Source organism: Lepidochelys kempii, chromosome 1 (genome assembly GCF_965140285.1).
Source record: "Lepidochelys kempii isolate rLepKem1 chromosome 1, rLepKem1.hap1, whole genome shotgun sequence".
NCBI classification, from domain to species: domain Eukaryota; kingdom Metazoa; phylum Chordata; order Testudines; family Cheloniidae; genus Lepidochelys; species Lepidochelys kempii.
In genome coordinates, this window is record NC_136380.1 from 56,607,517 (window position 1) to 56,624,162 (window position 16,646).

At 43.7% G+C, this 16,646-nt stretch overlaps 1 protein-coding gene across 8 annotated transcripts in view; it reads right to left on the reverse strand.

Moving 5' to 3' along the window:
- Positions 1-298: 298 nt before the first annotated feature.
- WDFY2 (WD repeat and FYVE domain containing 2) overlaps positions 299-16,646 on the reverse strand; it is a 124,475-nt gene continuing 108,127 nt past the window's right edge. For 3 of the 8 annotated variants that reach the window (XM_078852814.1, XM_078852817.1, XM_078852824.1), the window contains 2 exons: positions 13,117-13,188; positions 299-11,389 (listed from right to left, as the gene is read on the reverse strand). In XM_078852814.1, the coding sequence (XP_078708940.1) occupies positions 11,366-11,389; positions 13,117-13,188 (96 nt within the window). In that variant the 3' untranslated portion in view covers positions 299-11,365. Of the gene's footprint in view, positions 13,357-16,646 lie in introns of all 8 variants that reach the window. The other 5 variants (XM_073343060.2, XM_073343067.2, XM_073343043.2 and 2 more) reach the window with 4 other exon arrangements.

The following is a 16,646-nucleotide window of genomic DNA, read 5'->3' on the forward strand; positions in this document are numbered from 1 at the left end:
CTGGTGTGAAGGGCTTCGGAAAATGCTTGCTTGGAAACTAACACCAATAAACATCGCATTGTCTGCACTTCCGACTTCTGGTCTTTTGCTGCTTGCTGTGTGTGTGACAAGAACCATGGAAGTGGGAGGGTTGAGGAAAAGCCCTCTGACAATAGATAACTTTAAGGTTATTGTAGCATTGAAGAGGATCCTGGTAAAGAATAATCTAAAAAGCAGTAAGCAGTATGAGAGCTAAAGAGAATGTTTTGGGAATTGGATTCTCTCTCACATACAAATTACAGTGAAACTGTACAACATGAAGATTTGCACAGACATTTATTTCCCAAAGGTTTAGGTTTTACATGAACAATCTATTACACTGTTTGAATGGTTAAATAGTTACTGAAAAGATGGCAAATTGTGGAGGGAAAATTCTAGACAAAGGGAAACTATCACATTCAGCAGCATTTTAATGGTACATTAATTGCAGAACTTACACACAGTTCTCATTACTGAATAATCTTATTAGTAAGCCAAATTCCTGTGCAACTGGAATTTCCTACTACCAGTGTAAAAAAATACCAACCCCCTCCCCACCATTCTGTAATAGTCTGACTAATGGCATGTGCATGTCAATGTTCTTAGGGAACTAAATATATTTTAGTCAATTTGCAGCGATTGAACACTATCCTTCACACCTGCCAGCTTTGTTGTGGTTGAAGGGAAAGTTTCAAAACAGAGATTCCAAAATGCATAGTGGATAACCACTAACAACAGAGGGCATTCGTCGATTTAACAGTGGAGACGAAGTTACACATACCAGGTAATTTAATAAATTGAAGCATTGTTTGGACAAGCATTTAAACAGAACGCATATGCAGTAGCTACATTTCCTAATCTAGCAGGCTGCAGAGATTAACTTAATGTTCGTGTACTTTTCAGAGTGTTTTAGCTAAAGTAAGTTTGCAGCCATGTAGAAGTCAGTATAATGTAAGCTACCTAAAACAGCGCATAAAACTAAAAAAGTGCACTTGTCTTTTGGTCCATATTCCATATTTAAATGCCCCTTTTACTTTCTTTCCATTCATAGGCTATAATTGGAAAGGATCAAAATCAGGTTAGTGTAAAAATTAGTCATAGTGTAGGAAAATGCCAGCTGTCATATTTTGTAGTTGAAATGCATTTGTGATCAACAATTAAGTCTAGGGCAGAAATTCAAAACCAAATATGTAATTTTTCATAAAATTGGCATTATACTTCACTTAGTGCAACATTTAAACACAATTCTTCTTCCCTTTAAAAACATTCCTTTTTCCTCACCACAAGGTTGACTGAGGTATGTAATAATGAAGCAAGTGAGATGCTTTATTTTAAAATATAATGCACATTAGGTTATACGTGTCATATAAGCAAATACATTCATTGTCATTTTAAATTCTAGTGGCAAGAGACACTAGTGACAGAATATCCAACCTAGACAGAGAGGACCAGCACTTGTTAAACAATGCACTTTCAATACTTTAAAAACCAAAAACTGAACAGCCAGACACAGGAAGGCAACATAAATGGTTAGTGAACTGATGTTATTTTTCCAGGATATGTAACTTTCAGCCTGAGTCTGTAATGCCAACACAGCTGGTCTCCCTCACCTCAACTCCTTTCCTACAATCAGGCTAGAGCTTTGATGCTAGCTTCCAAGATACACTGCAAACTTACCTTTAATTGGCTTGAAAAAAACCCCATGAAGTCCTTATATTTTCCCTGACTCTTAAGAGCTCCTGGTCAATAGTTAAGGGGCTTTGTGCTCCTAATTATGTAAATAGTTTTTTTGCACAGGCCAGAGAGCAACACCATTAACCACACTTACACTTACTCCCCTGCACCCGCTCAAGACACACATGTTCCTGTTTAGATGATAACCACCCCTTGCAGACTCTGAAGATGGGCACGCACCATCAACACTACAGCAGAACTGATTATACAGCGTTTTGAGCTCTACCAACCAGGGAAGCAAACTTGAACACTTAACTCTGTGATAGGAATGCTGTGACATGTAATAATGGTCAGGTGATTTTTCAAGTTGACACCGTCCCTGTCCTGAATTCTGCATCGGGGGAAAACTTGTTCCGTGTAAAAATTTAAGACTAACTAAAAAACCTGTAAACAACAACTGTAAACAAAGTAGGCTGCCTTCTAGCACCAGGGCCCTGCCAATAATAATGGTACCATATCACATTTGGTGCTGTTATTCTCAAAAGCAGGTGGAGGACACATCCAGTAACTTTGTAGTGACCACACATTTTTGTAGCACGTACCACTGAACCGGAAAAGATTTTATAGTGCAGAACCTTCATTATAATTACTTGAAGGAAACTCAAAGTACCATCTACAATTATTTGCCTGCTTCTGAAATGCCAGTTTTCTATACTATGTATAAAATGAGAATTTCTCAGATTACTAGTATAAACGTGTCCAAACCCAAGAAGTATTTCTAGAGTAGGGCAGTATCAATATTTTATATCCCCCTATGCAGATTCACAGACCTAATTCCTAAAGAGAGGGCGTCAGATAACATTTACAGGTAAAAAAATAGCACGTTCCTCTTCCTCAACAAGGCTATCTTTTAATCTGATAGGCTACATAAGGCAGGCTTTAAAAAGATCTGAGGACAGACGAGCCAAAGACTGCAGTAGTGGAAAGTCAAGTATTTGGATTTCTACAGTACCCTATGTCAAAGAAATTGGAAGACAAACAGCAGCTGATCAGAAGACATTATAGCTCAGTCCAGAAGGTGGCACTGTTTAACAGGATGAGCCCCAATCAGTCCAAGTTTCCACAGCGGCTAGTTTTTGCAGAGCTAGGTGAAGAAGGGAACATTGAACAATTTAGGCTCTTCACAGTTGTTCTTCTTTTGGGCTAGGAGTGTGAAGTTTGACTGGCAAAACTAAACCTTTATCAGCCCCCACCCCCCCGCCCCCCACTGCTACTGTTGGATTTTAAGGATTACCTAAAAACACCAAGCCCTGTTGCTCCAAAGGAAACAGCCTCGAAGGAATCCTAGGGCATGTCTACTCTACAAAGTTAAGTTGACATCCAGCCACCACAGTAATTAAGTCAGTTGTGCATGTCCACACTGTGCTCATTGTGCTGGTGGAGTGCGTTCTCACTAGCAGTGCACCGGGGTAGCTATCCCACAGTGCAACTAGCCGCAGAGGGTTTTAGGAAGGGCTTGTAATGCCTCCTGGGACCAAAACATTGTTACGGGGAAAATGGGAACATGGCTTTGGCCTTCTATGATGCAGTTTCCTCCCTCCCTCCCTCCCCTGATATGAATGGCAAACAGCCTATACTTTCTCAAGTCTTTTTTCGAAAGCTTCGCTTAGCCATGGACCCCACTCAGCTGTACAATCTTGTGAGAATTTTGAACACCTCGCCTTACCCTGCAGTATTTCCAGAGCCGAGACAGGAGCTGCCGCATGGAATACAGCGATGTCATTCAAGCAGCCCTGCTGCAAGCCATAGAACAATTCCTGGTTGCTGCTGGCAAGCGTGCAGCAGTTGAACATGGTGGAGTGCAGTTTCTGGTCCCGGGAAACAAGCACTGACTGGTGGGATCACATCATTACACAGCTATGCGATGACTAGCAGTGGCTGCAAAACGGCTGAATGCGAAAGGCCACATTCCAGGAACTTTGTGCAGAGCTTTCCCCAGCTCTGAAGTGCAGCAACACTAAAATGAGACCTGCTCTGACAGTGGAGAAGTGAGTGGCGATGGCTCTGTGGAAGCTTGCAATGACAGACTGTTACTGGTCAGTGGGGAATCAATGTGGAGTAGGTAAATCCACTGTGGGAGCTGTTGTGATCCAAGTGTGCAGGGCCATTAATTGAATTGTACTAAGAAGGGCAGGAATTCTGGGCAACGTGCAGGACATAGTGGATGGGCAATGTGCAGGACATAGTGGATGGTTCTGTCACAATGGAGTTCCCGAGCCGCAGTGGGGTGATAGAAGTCTGCATATCCTTATCTTGGCAGCCGACCACCTAGCCAAAAAGAGTACATAAACCATAAAGGATATTTTTCAATGGCGTTGCAAGTGCTGGTGGATCACAGTTTGATGGACAGAACATGGGATGGCCAGAACGGTGCATGACACATGCATCTTTAGGAACATAGGTTTGTTCAGAAAGCTGCAAGCAGCGACTCTTTCCAGATCACAAAATAAGCGTTGATGTTGTTGAAACGCTAACAGTGATCCTGGGAGATCTAGCGTACCCCCTGCTCATGAAGCCGTACCCTGTGCTCAGAAACAGTCTTTTCCAGGGCGCACAGTCTGTGTAGCAGGAGTGGCCACTGGGAAGCAGATACCCACTGAACCTCACTTTTTCTTCCGATTAAACATAAAATATAAGAGAATGTAACCCCGTCAGTTTGATTGGAATTGCATACTCACCAAAAGGTGCCTTCCCTGGCATCACACTTGGCCACCATGCTGTCCTGCGACCAGCTGGGCTCTGGGGTTAAAAATACCTCTTGGTTCTCTGGGAGAATGGATCCACCACTCACCTGTCTCCCATTCTCCTCCTCCTCTTGCTTGTCCAGAATATCCTCCTCGTTGTTGCCTGAGGTGGCCCAGGACTCAGACTCCTGGGAGATATCCACGCTACATTCGGGGTTAGTGATGTGGTCACCATCAAGAATTGCATCCAGCTCATTGTAGAAGCAGCATGTGTGTGGTGCAGAACCAGAATGACTGTTAATCTTCTGGTACATCTGCTGAAGTTTTTTGATTTTTACGCGGCAATGCTGCGTGTCCCTGCTATAGCCCTGCTCCTCCACGTCCCACGTGATCTTCTCGTAGATGTCTCTCTCGGCTGGATCAGAGCGGTGCCTGCACAGACTCTTCTCCCCTCAGACCAATAAGATCCACCACCTCCTGTGTACTCCAGGCTGGAGTGCATTTGAATCCCCATGATCAGCTGGGCTGGTGAGCTCTCCACGCTGATCCAACAGGAAATTGGAATTCAAAAGTTTGTGGAGCTTTAAAAGGGAAGGGGCGGTTTCCTGTGTACCTGGCTGCTGTGCAGTGGAGTTGAAAACCATCTCCAGAGCGGTCACAAAGGAGCATTGTAGGACACCTCCTGGAGGCCAATTCAGTCGACTTACATCAATGTTGATGGGTAGACAAAGAGGCAGTGTTGACACAGGATTGTGTAAGCACACCACCTCTTGCGGAGGGGGAGTCATTAAGTCGACATTACAGGTGAGTTAGGTCAGCAGAAGAGACCTGGTAGTGTAGAGGCATACATTATTAGGGAGACATAAGGCGGCTTCCATTGACCTAAGTTTGTAGTGTAGACCAGGCCCTAGATAATGGGCTGGTGTGGCTAACCTGGTCAAAGACCCCCCAGCCACACCAATATGCCACTCAGCTGCTTAATCAAATGGGGAAGACAGGCTGATAAAATAAAGGGAGACCTTGTAGAGCCTGTGTACCTGGGCATCACCACAAGAGGAGCTTTCAGAAAAAGCTGGGTTTTTCCTGCTTCTGCCAGTTTGTCTGCTATTAACTCTTTAATAAGTAAAGACAAGAAGTTCAGTCAGGAAAAGTTCTGGAACCTTAGTGGGAGCTGGGAAGTTATGCTGCCAATCAAGAAGATGCTAAGAATCTGGCAGCCCACATATCCTACTCTCATTGGCTGCTCAGGCCCTTCCAAGTGTGGTAAGTGAAAACCCATCTCATTTAAAGAATGACCTTGTTCACTCATTGTTTAGAAGAAGTCAGTTTTATTTCGGCATAGAGAGAACAGGCAGATGTATATCAGATGAGACTGTATATCCAATTTTCCCTATTAAAAATTAAACAAAGCAAGAGGATGGAGAGGTTAAAGACAGATTTTGATGGAAATAAATTTAGTAAATTGCTAAAACTCGTGCTGAAGAACATATTAAAGCATCTTGGAGACATGCATTTACATATAGGAACCACAAGGCAAAGTGGTAGCTGGATTATAAACAGAATTATAAACTACCAAGTAGAATCACTTACCAATCTGAGGTAAGCAAGAGCTTTATTTGCTCAACATAATGAACAGACTGAATAAAATAAAGGGAAAGTGAAAAACAATGCTCATCCTTTGGAAAAACGAATCATACCATTAGCTGATCAATAAAAATCAACTTTTCTAAGGCAGAAATATTACCACATGGATGCCTGGTAAGTGCAATTTATCATCAAGTGGCTCGTATGCTTTTGTCCTAGTCTTAAGGAACCATCAGGGCTACATATTTATCTCTGATGCAATATTATTTTTGTACTGAACATTTACCAAGGCCCAAACTGGAGGGAATGAGTTTTACGAATGTGCTGTAAGTGACCAGATGAGCAGTGTTAAAGACAAACTATTGATTTTACTCTACCCTGAACACCAGGGGTCCACTTTATCCCTGTCTATCTACATTTACTTAACTCCATTTTTCCATGTTCATCAGTACTCCACTGACTGGGAACCGCAATCCCAAGTAATTACCAGTGACAATTTCTTGGTAGAGGGACACAGAAGTGCTATTCATCTTCTTAGAGAAATGGCAAGGGGCATTTCAGATCTGCTCAAGGAAGTCCTGACTGTTCACAAAATATTATGTTATATGGCTCCCATTACTGTAGTATTGGAGTGTCTCAGTCTAATGTATTCTCTCCATCCCATCCCAGTGAGGTAAGGAAATGCTATAGCTCCCACTATACAGATGGCGAACTTCGGCACAGAGGGACTGCGTGAGTTGCACAAGGTCACACAGGAAGTCTCTGGCAAAGCAGGGAATTGAACTCCATGTCTCCAGAGTCCCAGGCTAGCACTAACAACCAGGACCATCCTTACTCACCATGGGATCCCGATCCTGACAGGGACCTCTGGGCATGCTGGGATTAATAAAGAAGGCTAAAACAGCAGAACTGGGTTCAGCTCTGTATCCTGTTGACTATTATGCAACTCCACTCTTAATTCAGTGTGAGAACATTCAAAAGAAAACAGTGCTGAAAGAGCGAATTATTTTGCCAATGGATCTCTGAGTTCTGTCCCCAACAGGAAAAGATTTCAGTCTCACTGAACACAAATAAACAGAATGGAGAAATTCAGAGATGCCTGGGGAAAAAAAAGTGCAACAAACAAACAAAAAAACCGCATCCAAGTGAAGATACTGAAGTAGCCACACAAAATTAAGGGAGAATCTCTTTGAATCTTGATTACAATTTTGGGTCTTTATTGGTCCCAAGCTGGAGGCAAAGTTTTTTCCTCAAATGCATGCAGGATTCCCACTGTCATTCATGTGTGAGATCATGAGGAAAAATCTGGCCCCATCTTTTCCATCTGGCCCCACCGCACACAAGTGATTCTGTAACATATCTGCTCTCACACAGTGCTTTGCCAGACTTTTGGCTCATCCAAAAATCAGCAAGCTTGTATATAATAAAGTGATACTTATCTCTTATGCCCAAACCACTTCAAGTTAGAGCTCAGGGAAGTCAGCATTTCTTCCTAGAAATGTGGTTAGGGTTGTGGTTTTTGTTTTAAACATATCCGAGTGTATGCACGGCATATAGTGAAAAGATGAAAAAGGCTTTATTGAAAAAATATGCAACATTTGTTTAATGCAGTCTTCTGTAAAGAATCAGGATACTCACGTGGAATATGTACACATTCATTGCAGTTAGCTCCTACATACTACAAAATAGAAAGATTTAAATGCTGATAATTAATCTGGTCCTTTTTCCCCAAGCTCTTTTGTAAACAGTAAGGACATTCTTGCACAGTATTCTAAAATAATAGTTATAGCAGCCCTAATGTTTTGGGCTAAGAAAAATCATATCAATATTTTTCACCTACATTTAAGTCTTATGAAACGAAGCAATCTGCTTATGAGAACATACAATAATTTCCTTTAGTTTGCTTAAAACAATGGTTTCTTTCTGCAACTAGATGGGGCTACACAGAATTGGTTTCAGATGTCTGACATCCCACCTTCTCTTCAGCAAACTAACCCAAGACTGAGGAAATATGCTCCCCACCCTCTGCCCAATACTATATATATTTAAACAATCCTGCCAGGGCTAAGCTTTAACAATTATCCCCTTTGATACCACTTCAAGGATCACACCAGGTGGTAAGGACCACCCCCCCCCCTTTTTTTTCTTGCTTGATACCAAGGTCAAAAAAGCTTCAGGATCACCATCAGGTTGTAGAAAATAGAGAGAAAAGAGACCTATTGGATCATCTAGTCTCTTGTTACTACTGCAGAATTCTTCCCTGCAGTACGGTTTGTTAGCCCTCTGTCCAGTTGGAAATGACCCATGCAATGAGTTTGTTTCTTCTATCCTCGGGAAACGACTGCTGTTATCTAAGAAAACTGTTGCTAGTAGTCAGCATCCATTTTCCTTTGCCTAATTTCATCTCATTTCTAGTTCCTACCTTAGTGAAAAACAACACTCTTCTCAGCTTCTCCTCCAACCCCACACCGCGAAAATATCTTTCTTTACTCACCAGTACTGAGCAGGAACACAAGTAGCTACATTAATATCTTGCCTCAGGTCAGTTGCCAACACATTCATTTATTCTCAGTGCAATGTACAATAATAGTGGGGCTTATTTTCTGTAAGCATTGCAGTAATCACTGGTTTTTAAGCCACACAGACTGAGTAGATTCCCTGAAGGGGAAAAAAAGCTAACAGAGGATCGATGAAAATCTGATAAATTTAAATTTAAGAGTGGAGGAAGGCTAGTGTTTTCTGCATTCATGCAGTGGAAAAATCCTGTAACTAAAATAAACAGCAACTGTAATCAACTACCCCAAGAAAATGGAGGATTTCTGCTTGTACTTCTTAGGATGTAATTTAACATCCCTGTTGAAAGATGCCCTTTGCTCACCTTCAAATAAAAAGAAAAAGGATAATTGTATAGATTAATTGCACTGAGGGTTTCTCCTCACAGCTATAACTGAAAGAATGGAGTAGGCAACGGGAATTTTGTGATCCATGCTGATCAAAGGGCCGAAAGAAACTGATACTAAGGGCTTGTCTACACTTACGGGGTGAATAGACATGTGGCGACTGATAAATCAGCGGTCAATTTAGTGCGTCTAGTGAAGACCCACTACATTGACCACAGATGGCTCCCCCGTCGACTCCTATACTCCACCGGAATGAAGCACAAGGGAGTCGATGGGAGAGTGTCTTCCGTCGACATAGCATAGTGTGGACCCCGCAGTAAGTAAATCTAAGCTATGTAGACTTCAGCTACATTATTCATGTAGCTGAAGTTGCGTAATTTAGATCCATCTCCCCCCATAGTGTAGACAAGGCCTAACTCTTATCCCAGAGATTGGACATTCCTCTTAACTCTCCCACTGTTGAATCCTTGTACTTTTATTTGGGAGATAAAGGAGCTGCAGTTCAAGTGAGACAGATCTATTTTCCCCTTCACATACACAAGACGTAGCTCCAATGAGAGCTATGTGATTACATCAAGAGGAGAACAGACCCCCTTTAACTCTTATGCATCCTCCAGACAAGACAATTCTTTTTGTTAGTAGACTGAACCCTGAACTGCCCAATCAGAAATTTTTCTAGGCACAAAGACGCAAACAAACAAACCAACCCACAAAATGGGATTTCTCAGTCTCTCATCCACAGCATTTAAATTGTAAAGATCAAGAAGAGGACTTCATTACAATTTGCAGAGAAGTCTTTTTTCACAGTACAGTCAAACCCTCTTACAGCCAAATGGGGTTTGTGGATGTTGGAGTCTCTGGTTCTCCTCCATTTTGGAGGGTAAAAACTCTGCTTAATTTTTTGTTTGGTGGATTTGTACTTACAGCGCCTATGAGGGAGAGGCTAAAAGACACAGGGGTAAATCCTCAGCTGGTGTAAATTGTTAGCGCCTCAGACTTCAATGGAACTATAATTTACACCAGATGCTGAACTGCCCTCTTAGTGTTTATCTTTGGGCATGTCTACACTACAAAATTAAGTTGCCCTAAGTGCTGTCAATGTACAGCCACCGCAGTAATTAAATTGCTTTTGCATGTTCACACTACGCAATTTGTGTTGGCAGTGCACGTCCTCACCAGGAGCACTTGCACTGATTGAACTGTCAGTGCGGGGCATTGTGGGACGGCTTCTGAAAGGCAGCAACGGGCGATGTAAGCAACACAGTGTCTACACTGACACTGCCTTGACCTAACTACATTGACTGAAGCACTACGCCTCTCTTGGAGGTAGAGTTATTAAGTCAGTGTAGTGGGCAACTGATATTAAAAAGTAGCTCCCACCAACGTAGACGCTTACAGAGTTAGGTCGACGTAAGCTGCCTTACACTGACTAACTCTGTAGTGTAGACCAAAGCTAAGTGTACACATTTTTATGAAAGATACTGGTCTGAGTTGCTTTGCCCAGTATTTCCGGATGTTTCACCCATCCCGCTACATACTTGTTCAGAGCAGCAGCAAAGTGGATCTTGTTTTTAGGAAAGTAGCCCGACCCTTCCAAGGTATTGTGGAGTAGCATAATTCAGCAGTTTCACCCCAGCTAAGCAACAAGCATTTGGACATTGGCAAACCACTGAGTTATCTTGCATAGCTTTTTCAGCAGAAGAAATTTCAGTCATCATTAAGGCTGCATGTCGGTCACGGATTTCAGGACTTTCAGTGACCTCTGTGACTTTGCCCATCAACAACAATAGTTTGGATATGGGAGGGGGCTCAGGGCTGGGGTGCGGGATGACGCTTACCTGGGGCGGGGGGCAGCTCCCCAGAAGCAGCTGGCATGTCCCTGCAGCTCCTAGGCAGAGGGGCCAGGGGGGCTCTGCGCAGTACCCCTGCCTGAAGGCAGCACCCCCGCAGCTCCCATTGGCTGAGGTTCCTGGCCAGCAGGAGCTGTGGAGTTGGTGCTCGTGGGGCGGGCAGGCAGCACACAGAAGCCCCCTCTGGCCTTCCCTCCCCTCCCATCCCCTTCCGCTAGGAGCTGCAGGGACATGCCGGCTGCTTCCGGGGAGCCACACGGAGCCGGGTAGGGAGCCTGCCAGCCCTGTCAACCTTCTCCCCTCCGCCAAGCACCAGCGGGGGTCCTGGGCTGTGTGCTCGTGCCCGCCCCTAGCACCCATGGCGGCCCCACCGCCCAAAATTACCCCTGGCCCAAGTTTTCATTAGGGGTATATAGTGCAAGTCATGGACAAGTCACTGGCCATGAATTTTTCTTTACTGCCCACGACCTGTCCATGACTTTTACTAAAAATATCCGTGACTGAATTGTAGCCTTAGTCATCATACAATATGGAACAGGGCGTAATGACCCACCTTTGAAAGGTTTTCCAGTGCGAGGATAAAATCAGCAGCCAGCTACCATGAGAGAAAGCAGGATGGCTTGCAAAAGAATTAACATTTACATTAGAAAAGATTCTTTTAGCTAAGCCTTTATCATGTTTGAAAATATATGTTAAAATGGGCTGCTTAGAGGAGAAGCAGATACTTGGCAGCATGTCCAATAAAGCGAGAGTAGGGTCACTTTAAAAAGGAGAATATGAGGATTGGCAAACCTATACATATAGAGCAAATAATGCAAAACACAGAACTATCAGGAAGATGGACCAGCCGTGGCGCGCGCACACACCTACTCACTCACCCTTTACTAGGGCAACTGATGATGGGTGAAGAACTAATTATATTTTATTCACCCACTTTAAAAGAAAGTTACCTACTGCAGGCAAGGGGCAAGAGTAGATGTTTGCAGAGCTATAATAGCACACTTAGCACTACAGCACTTGAAATCCGCAGCCTGCTTTACAAAAGTGGGTGTGTATCATTACACTCCAGTTTACAGTGGGGGAATGATGCACAGAGAGGGGCAAGTCACCTCAAGGCCACATGGAAGACCTAGCTTGTGCCACTGACTTGCTGATCACCAGTTGTGTATCCATGTCCCCAGATCATGGTGCCTACCTTGTGGATGTTGGAGTCTCTGGTTCTCCTCCATTTTGGTGGGTAAAATAGTGGTGGGTAAAATAGTGGCCCCATATGAAAGGTCCGGCAGTACGTGCTGCAGTCTTTCCACTTTTAGTTTCTTCAAAGCATGGCCATAATAATTTATTTATAAACGAAACATTCAGGAATCCAGAAAGCAAGGACCTTCCAGATGGGAGCTCTGTGGAAGGAGGACAATTTCCCCCACCTATGAACCTCGACAATATCCCTTTAAAAAGGTCATTTGGGCCAGGGTGGGTTTTTTAATCATTTTTATTTTTAAAAAGAAACTGCCAAACCGGACAGCAGGACAACGGTGTGAGTCAGCCACATTAGTTTCTGGACTATATACATGATTAATAAAAACCATCAGCAATTTTAAAATAAATATAAATAACTGGGTGGGGAGCGGAAATGGGAAAGTTTAAATTCTCTCTAGCAAAAGAGACAGACGTAAACACTGACATGATGCTTTGTGAGGAAGAAACAGGCTTGTTTGGGCCCGACCAAGCCTGCTTAGATGCCCTTTTATACAATTCCACAGTTCTACAAGCTGCTGCCAATTTAATTTGAAGCAGCCTGTGCAGCCTCATCAAATTCAAACTGGTCTGGACACTCCTTGTTAATGCTCTGGGCTGGAAAACTATTTCAGTTATTGTAAGATTAGTTGCTAAGCAACCCAGCCCCTTGATTTTGCAACCTGCGTGGCAAAGGAAGAGACAGAAGGAACTGAATTTCATCTTATGCAACAATAAAATGCCATCTCAAGGTGATATTTGCTAGAACAAGTAGATGGAAGATCCCTTTTCGGAAAGGTGCAATGGTTCCACAGATCCTTTACGATGCAGTAAGAAAAGGCGCTGCTCAAAGTTGCTCCACGGAAGAGGCTGCTAGCAAAAACATCAAGAATAAATAGGTACTCTCTCTGGGGAGCTCTGATAGCTTTGTACAGTATGTTGCGATTGGAAACTTTCTTACAAGCCCAGACACAAAACAAAGAACCCTTTCACACAAAGCAACAAGTATACCAACGTAATGAAATATAAAAACTAAATTGCACGGCACACAGATTTTCCAGATAAACTCAAAATAACTGAACCGATCGTACAAACCGTTAGTTAAAAAAATACCTTCTCGGATATTTTGAGAACAAGTTGAAATAGAGTCTTCGTGCAAATGTTCAACCTTGATCGAGCCGATGCCTTGAAAAATCAACACAGATGTGTTAGCTCCTTCCTTATCTGCCATGTACACGCAGCATTTTATCTTCTGCAATACGATTAGAGTTAGGAAATCTGTTTCTTCAGTAAATACCGCCTTTAAGTTCCACGGGCGTATCATCAAGACACTACTGGTGTCATATCCCACAACTGTTAAAAACAACAAGAATGCATGTAATCGCCTAGGGGAAAGTATTGTGCTCTTCTGTTAATACGAGAAGCATTTTCTCCAAAGGTTTGAAAACGTTTGACCTCGTTTTAACTCATTTAACTTAAAACAAATCCTTCATTACGAGAAGCCAAAACATAAAACCAAGAACACAGCACTTTTGCTTACATGTCTGATTAGCATGCCCTGGCTGGGATGATTTAGCTGGGGATTGGTCCTGCTTCGAGCAGGGGGCTGGACTAGATGCCCTCCGGAGGTCCCTTCCACCCCTGAGATTCTATGATTCTAGGATTATGAGCTATAGTCCTTTCCTTTTGTCAAGGTAAGCTACATCTAGATAGCTAACCTCTGTTTTACTAGTGCTAATGCACCCAAGGTCTCAGTGTAAGAATTATTTTTAAGTTGCACAGGTGACAAAATCTATCTTCCATCACTATTACACAAAAACAGCCAAGGCAATTGGGTGGTGTATAGAAGACAGAATTTGTACAATGATTTTTTGTGCTATGAGAACTTTACAGTGTATTTTTAAATGAAATTTGAGACATTTGCTTAAGACAAAAACATTCCACCCTAGCAATCTATTGAGGCTGTACACCACTTATTAGCACTTAACACATTTTCAGTTTTTCAGGCACAAGGATACAGAACAATTCCTTCAATTCTTCAGCTGTTTGGATTTTTTTTTCTTTTTCTTTTTTTTATTAAAAGAAGGTACTGTTTTATTTCCCCCATTTCTGCCACATCAGAGCTCCAGGTATGAAGCTCAGTGAAGTGACTGGTTTTATGAATTTCTTGCTCGTGGATGGCCCATGACCTGAATCAGGACTGGCCAGGATAAAAGACAGTTACCTTTTCCATAACTGATGTTCTTTGAGATGTAATGGACATGAGCAACTCACGTTAGCTGTGTGTGCTCGTCACAGGCACTGGTGCCAGAAGTTTTTCCCTCTGTGTCCGTAGGGGACCAGCTCTGGCACCCCCTGGAGTGGCGCGCGTATGCCACAGTATAAGGGTCACTGCGAGCTCCCCCCACCCTCAGTGCCTTCTTGCTGGAAACTCCGACAGTGGGGAAGGAGGGCGAGTCATGGAATGGACATGAGCAACACATCTCGAAGAATACCAGTTACGGAAAAGGTAACTGTCTTTTCTTCTTCGAGTGCTTGCTCATGTTATAGTTATAGTGACAAACAGGAACTGTCTGTTTACATGGGTAGCATCCAAGATACACACAATTAGTATTACTTCACAGATTTGCATTTCAAAGTTCCCATACCTTTCTAGCATGACTTTAAAGGTTGGCTTTGGGTCATCCAGCCTGCAAGCTGTTTAACCCCTTCTGGCCACGATTTTTAGTCTGTATAAGATTTGTTGCAAGTATAACACAGTGATAGAAATAATGGCTTACATAATTATATTTTAATCAGACAACGTCATAATGAGGTAATCCAGTTGGAGGTCCTCTGAGAGGACACTGAAAGGACCTTCATCCTGTCCACTGTCGTGATGAAGAACTGCATCGACCTGCGAAAGGGTTTGGTATGCTCCAGGTAAAACGCCAAGGCATGGTGGACGTCCAAGGCGTGTAGCCACCTCGCCTCATCAGTCTTGTGCGGCTTAGGTCAGAACACCGGGAGGAAGATGTCCTGGGTGATATGGAAGGAAGACATCACCTCTGGCAGGAAGGTCGGATGGGGTTGCAACTGCACCTTGTCTTTTTAGAAGACCATGTAAGGTGGTTCCGAGCTTAGGGCTTTAATCTCCAACACTCGTCAAGCCGACATCACTGCCACAAGGAAAGTGACTTTTCACGATAGGTGAGAAAGGGAACAAGAGCCCAAGGGTTCAAATAGCAGACCTGTGAGTCTGGAGAAAACAAGATTGAGGTACGATTGCGGGACAGGATCCCTAACGAGATGGAAAAGCCTTTCGAGGCCTTTCATGAACCTGAAGGACATCTCATGTGAGAACACCGATCTACCCTGGATTGGCAGATGAAAAGCCGAGATGGCAGCTAGATGAAACTTGACAGAAGAGAGGGCCAGGCCCTGATTCTTCAGGAGGAGCAGGTATTCCAAGAGAAGAGACTGCTGCGCTGGGCATCACAAAATGGGAAAGAGATGGCCAGCCCTCTGTGGAGATAGAGGTGGTTAGGGACTATTTAGAAAAGCTGGACATGCACAAGTCCATGGGGCCGGACGAGTTGCATCCGAGAGTGCTGAAGGAATTGGCGGCTGTGGTTGCAGAGCCATTGGCCATTATCTTTGAAAACTCGTGGCGAACGGGGGAAGTCCCGGATGACTGGAAAAAGGCTAATGTAGTGCCAATCTTTAAAAAAGGGAAGAAGGAGGATCCTGGGAACTACAGGCCAGTCAGCCTCACCTCAGTCCCTGGAAAAATCATGGAGCAGGTCCTCAAAGAATCAATCCTGAAGCACTTGCATGAGAGGAAAGTGATCAGGAACAGCCAGCATGGATTCACCAAGGGAAGGTCATGCCTGACTAATCTAATCGCCTTTTATGATGAGATTACTGGTTCTGTGGATGAAGGGAAAACAGTGGATGTATTGTTTCTTGACTTTAGCAAAGCTTTTGACACGGTCTCCCACAGTATTCTTGTCAGCAAGTTAAGGAAGTATGGGCTGGATGAATGCACTATAAGGTGGGTAGAAAGCTGGCTAGATTGTCGGGCTCAACGGGTAGTGATCAATGGCTCCATGTCTAGTTGGCAGCCGGTGTCAAGTGGAGTGCCCCAGGGGTCGGTCCTGGGGCCGGTTTTGTTCAATATCTTCATAAATGATCTGGAGGATGGTGTGGATTGCACTCTCAGCAAATTTGCGGATGATACTAAACTGGGAGGAGTGGTAGATACGCTGGAGGGGAGGGATAGGATACAGAAGGACCTAGACAAATTGGAGGATTGGGCCAAAAGAAATCTGATGAGGTTCAATAAGGATAAGTGCAGGGTCCTGCACTTAGGACGGAAGAATCCAATGCACCGCTATAGACTAGAGGCCGAATGGCTAGGCAGCAGTTCTGCGGAAAAGGACCTAGGGGTGACAGTGGATGAGAAGCTGGATATGAGTCAGCAGTGTGCCCTTGTTGCCAAGAAGGCCAATGGCATTTTGGGATGTATAAGTAGGAGCATAGCGAGCAGATCGAGGGACGTAATCGTTCCCCTCTATTCAACATTGGTGAGGCCTCATCTGGAGTACTGTGTCCAGTTTTGGGCCCCACACTTCAAGAAGGATGTGGATAAATTGGAGAGAGTC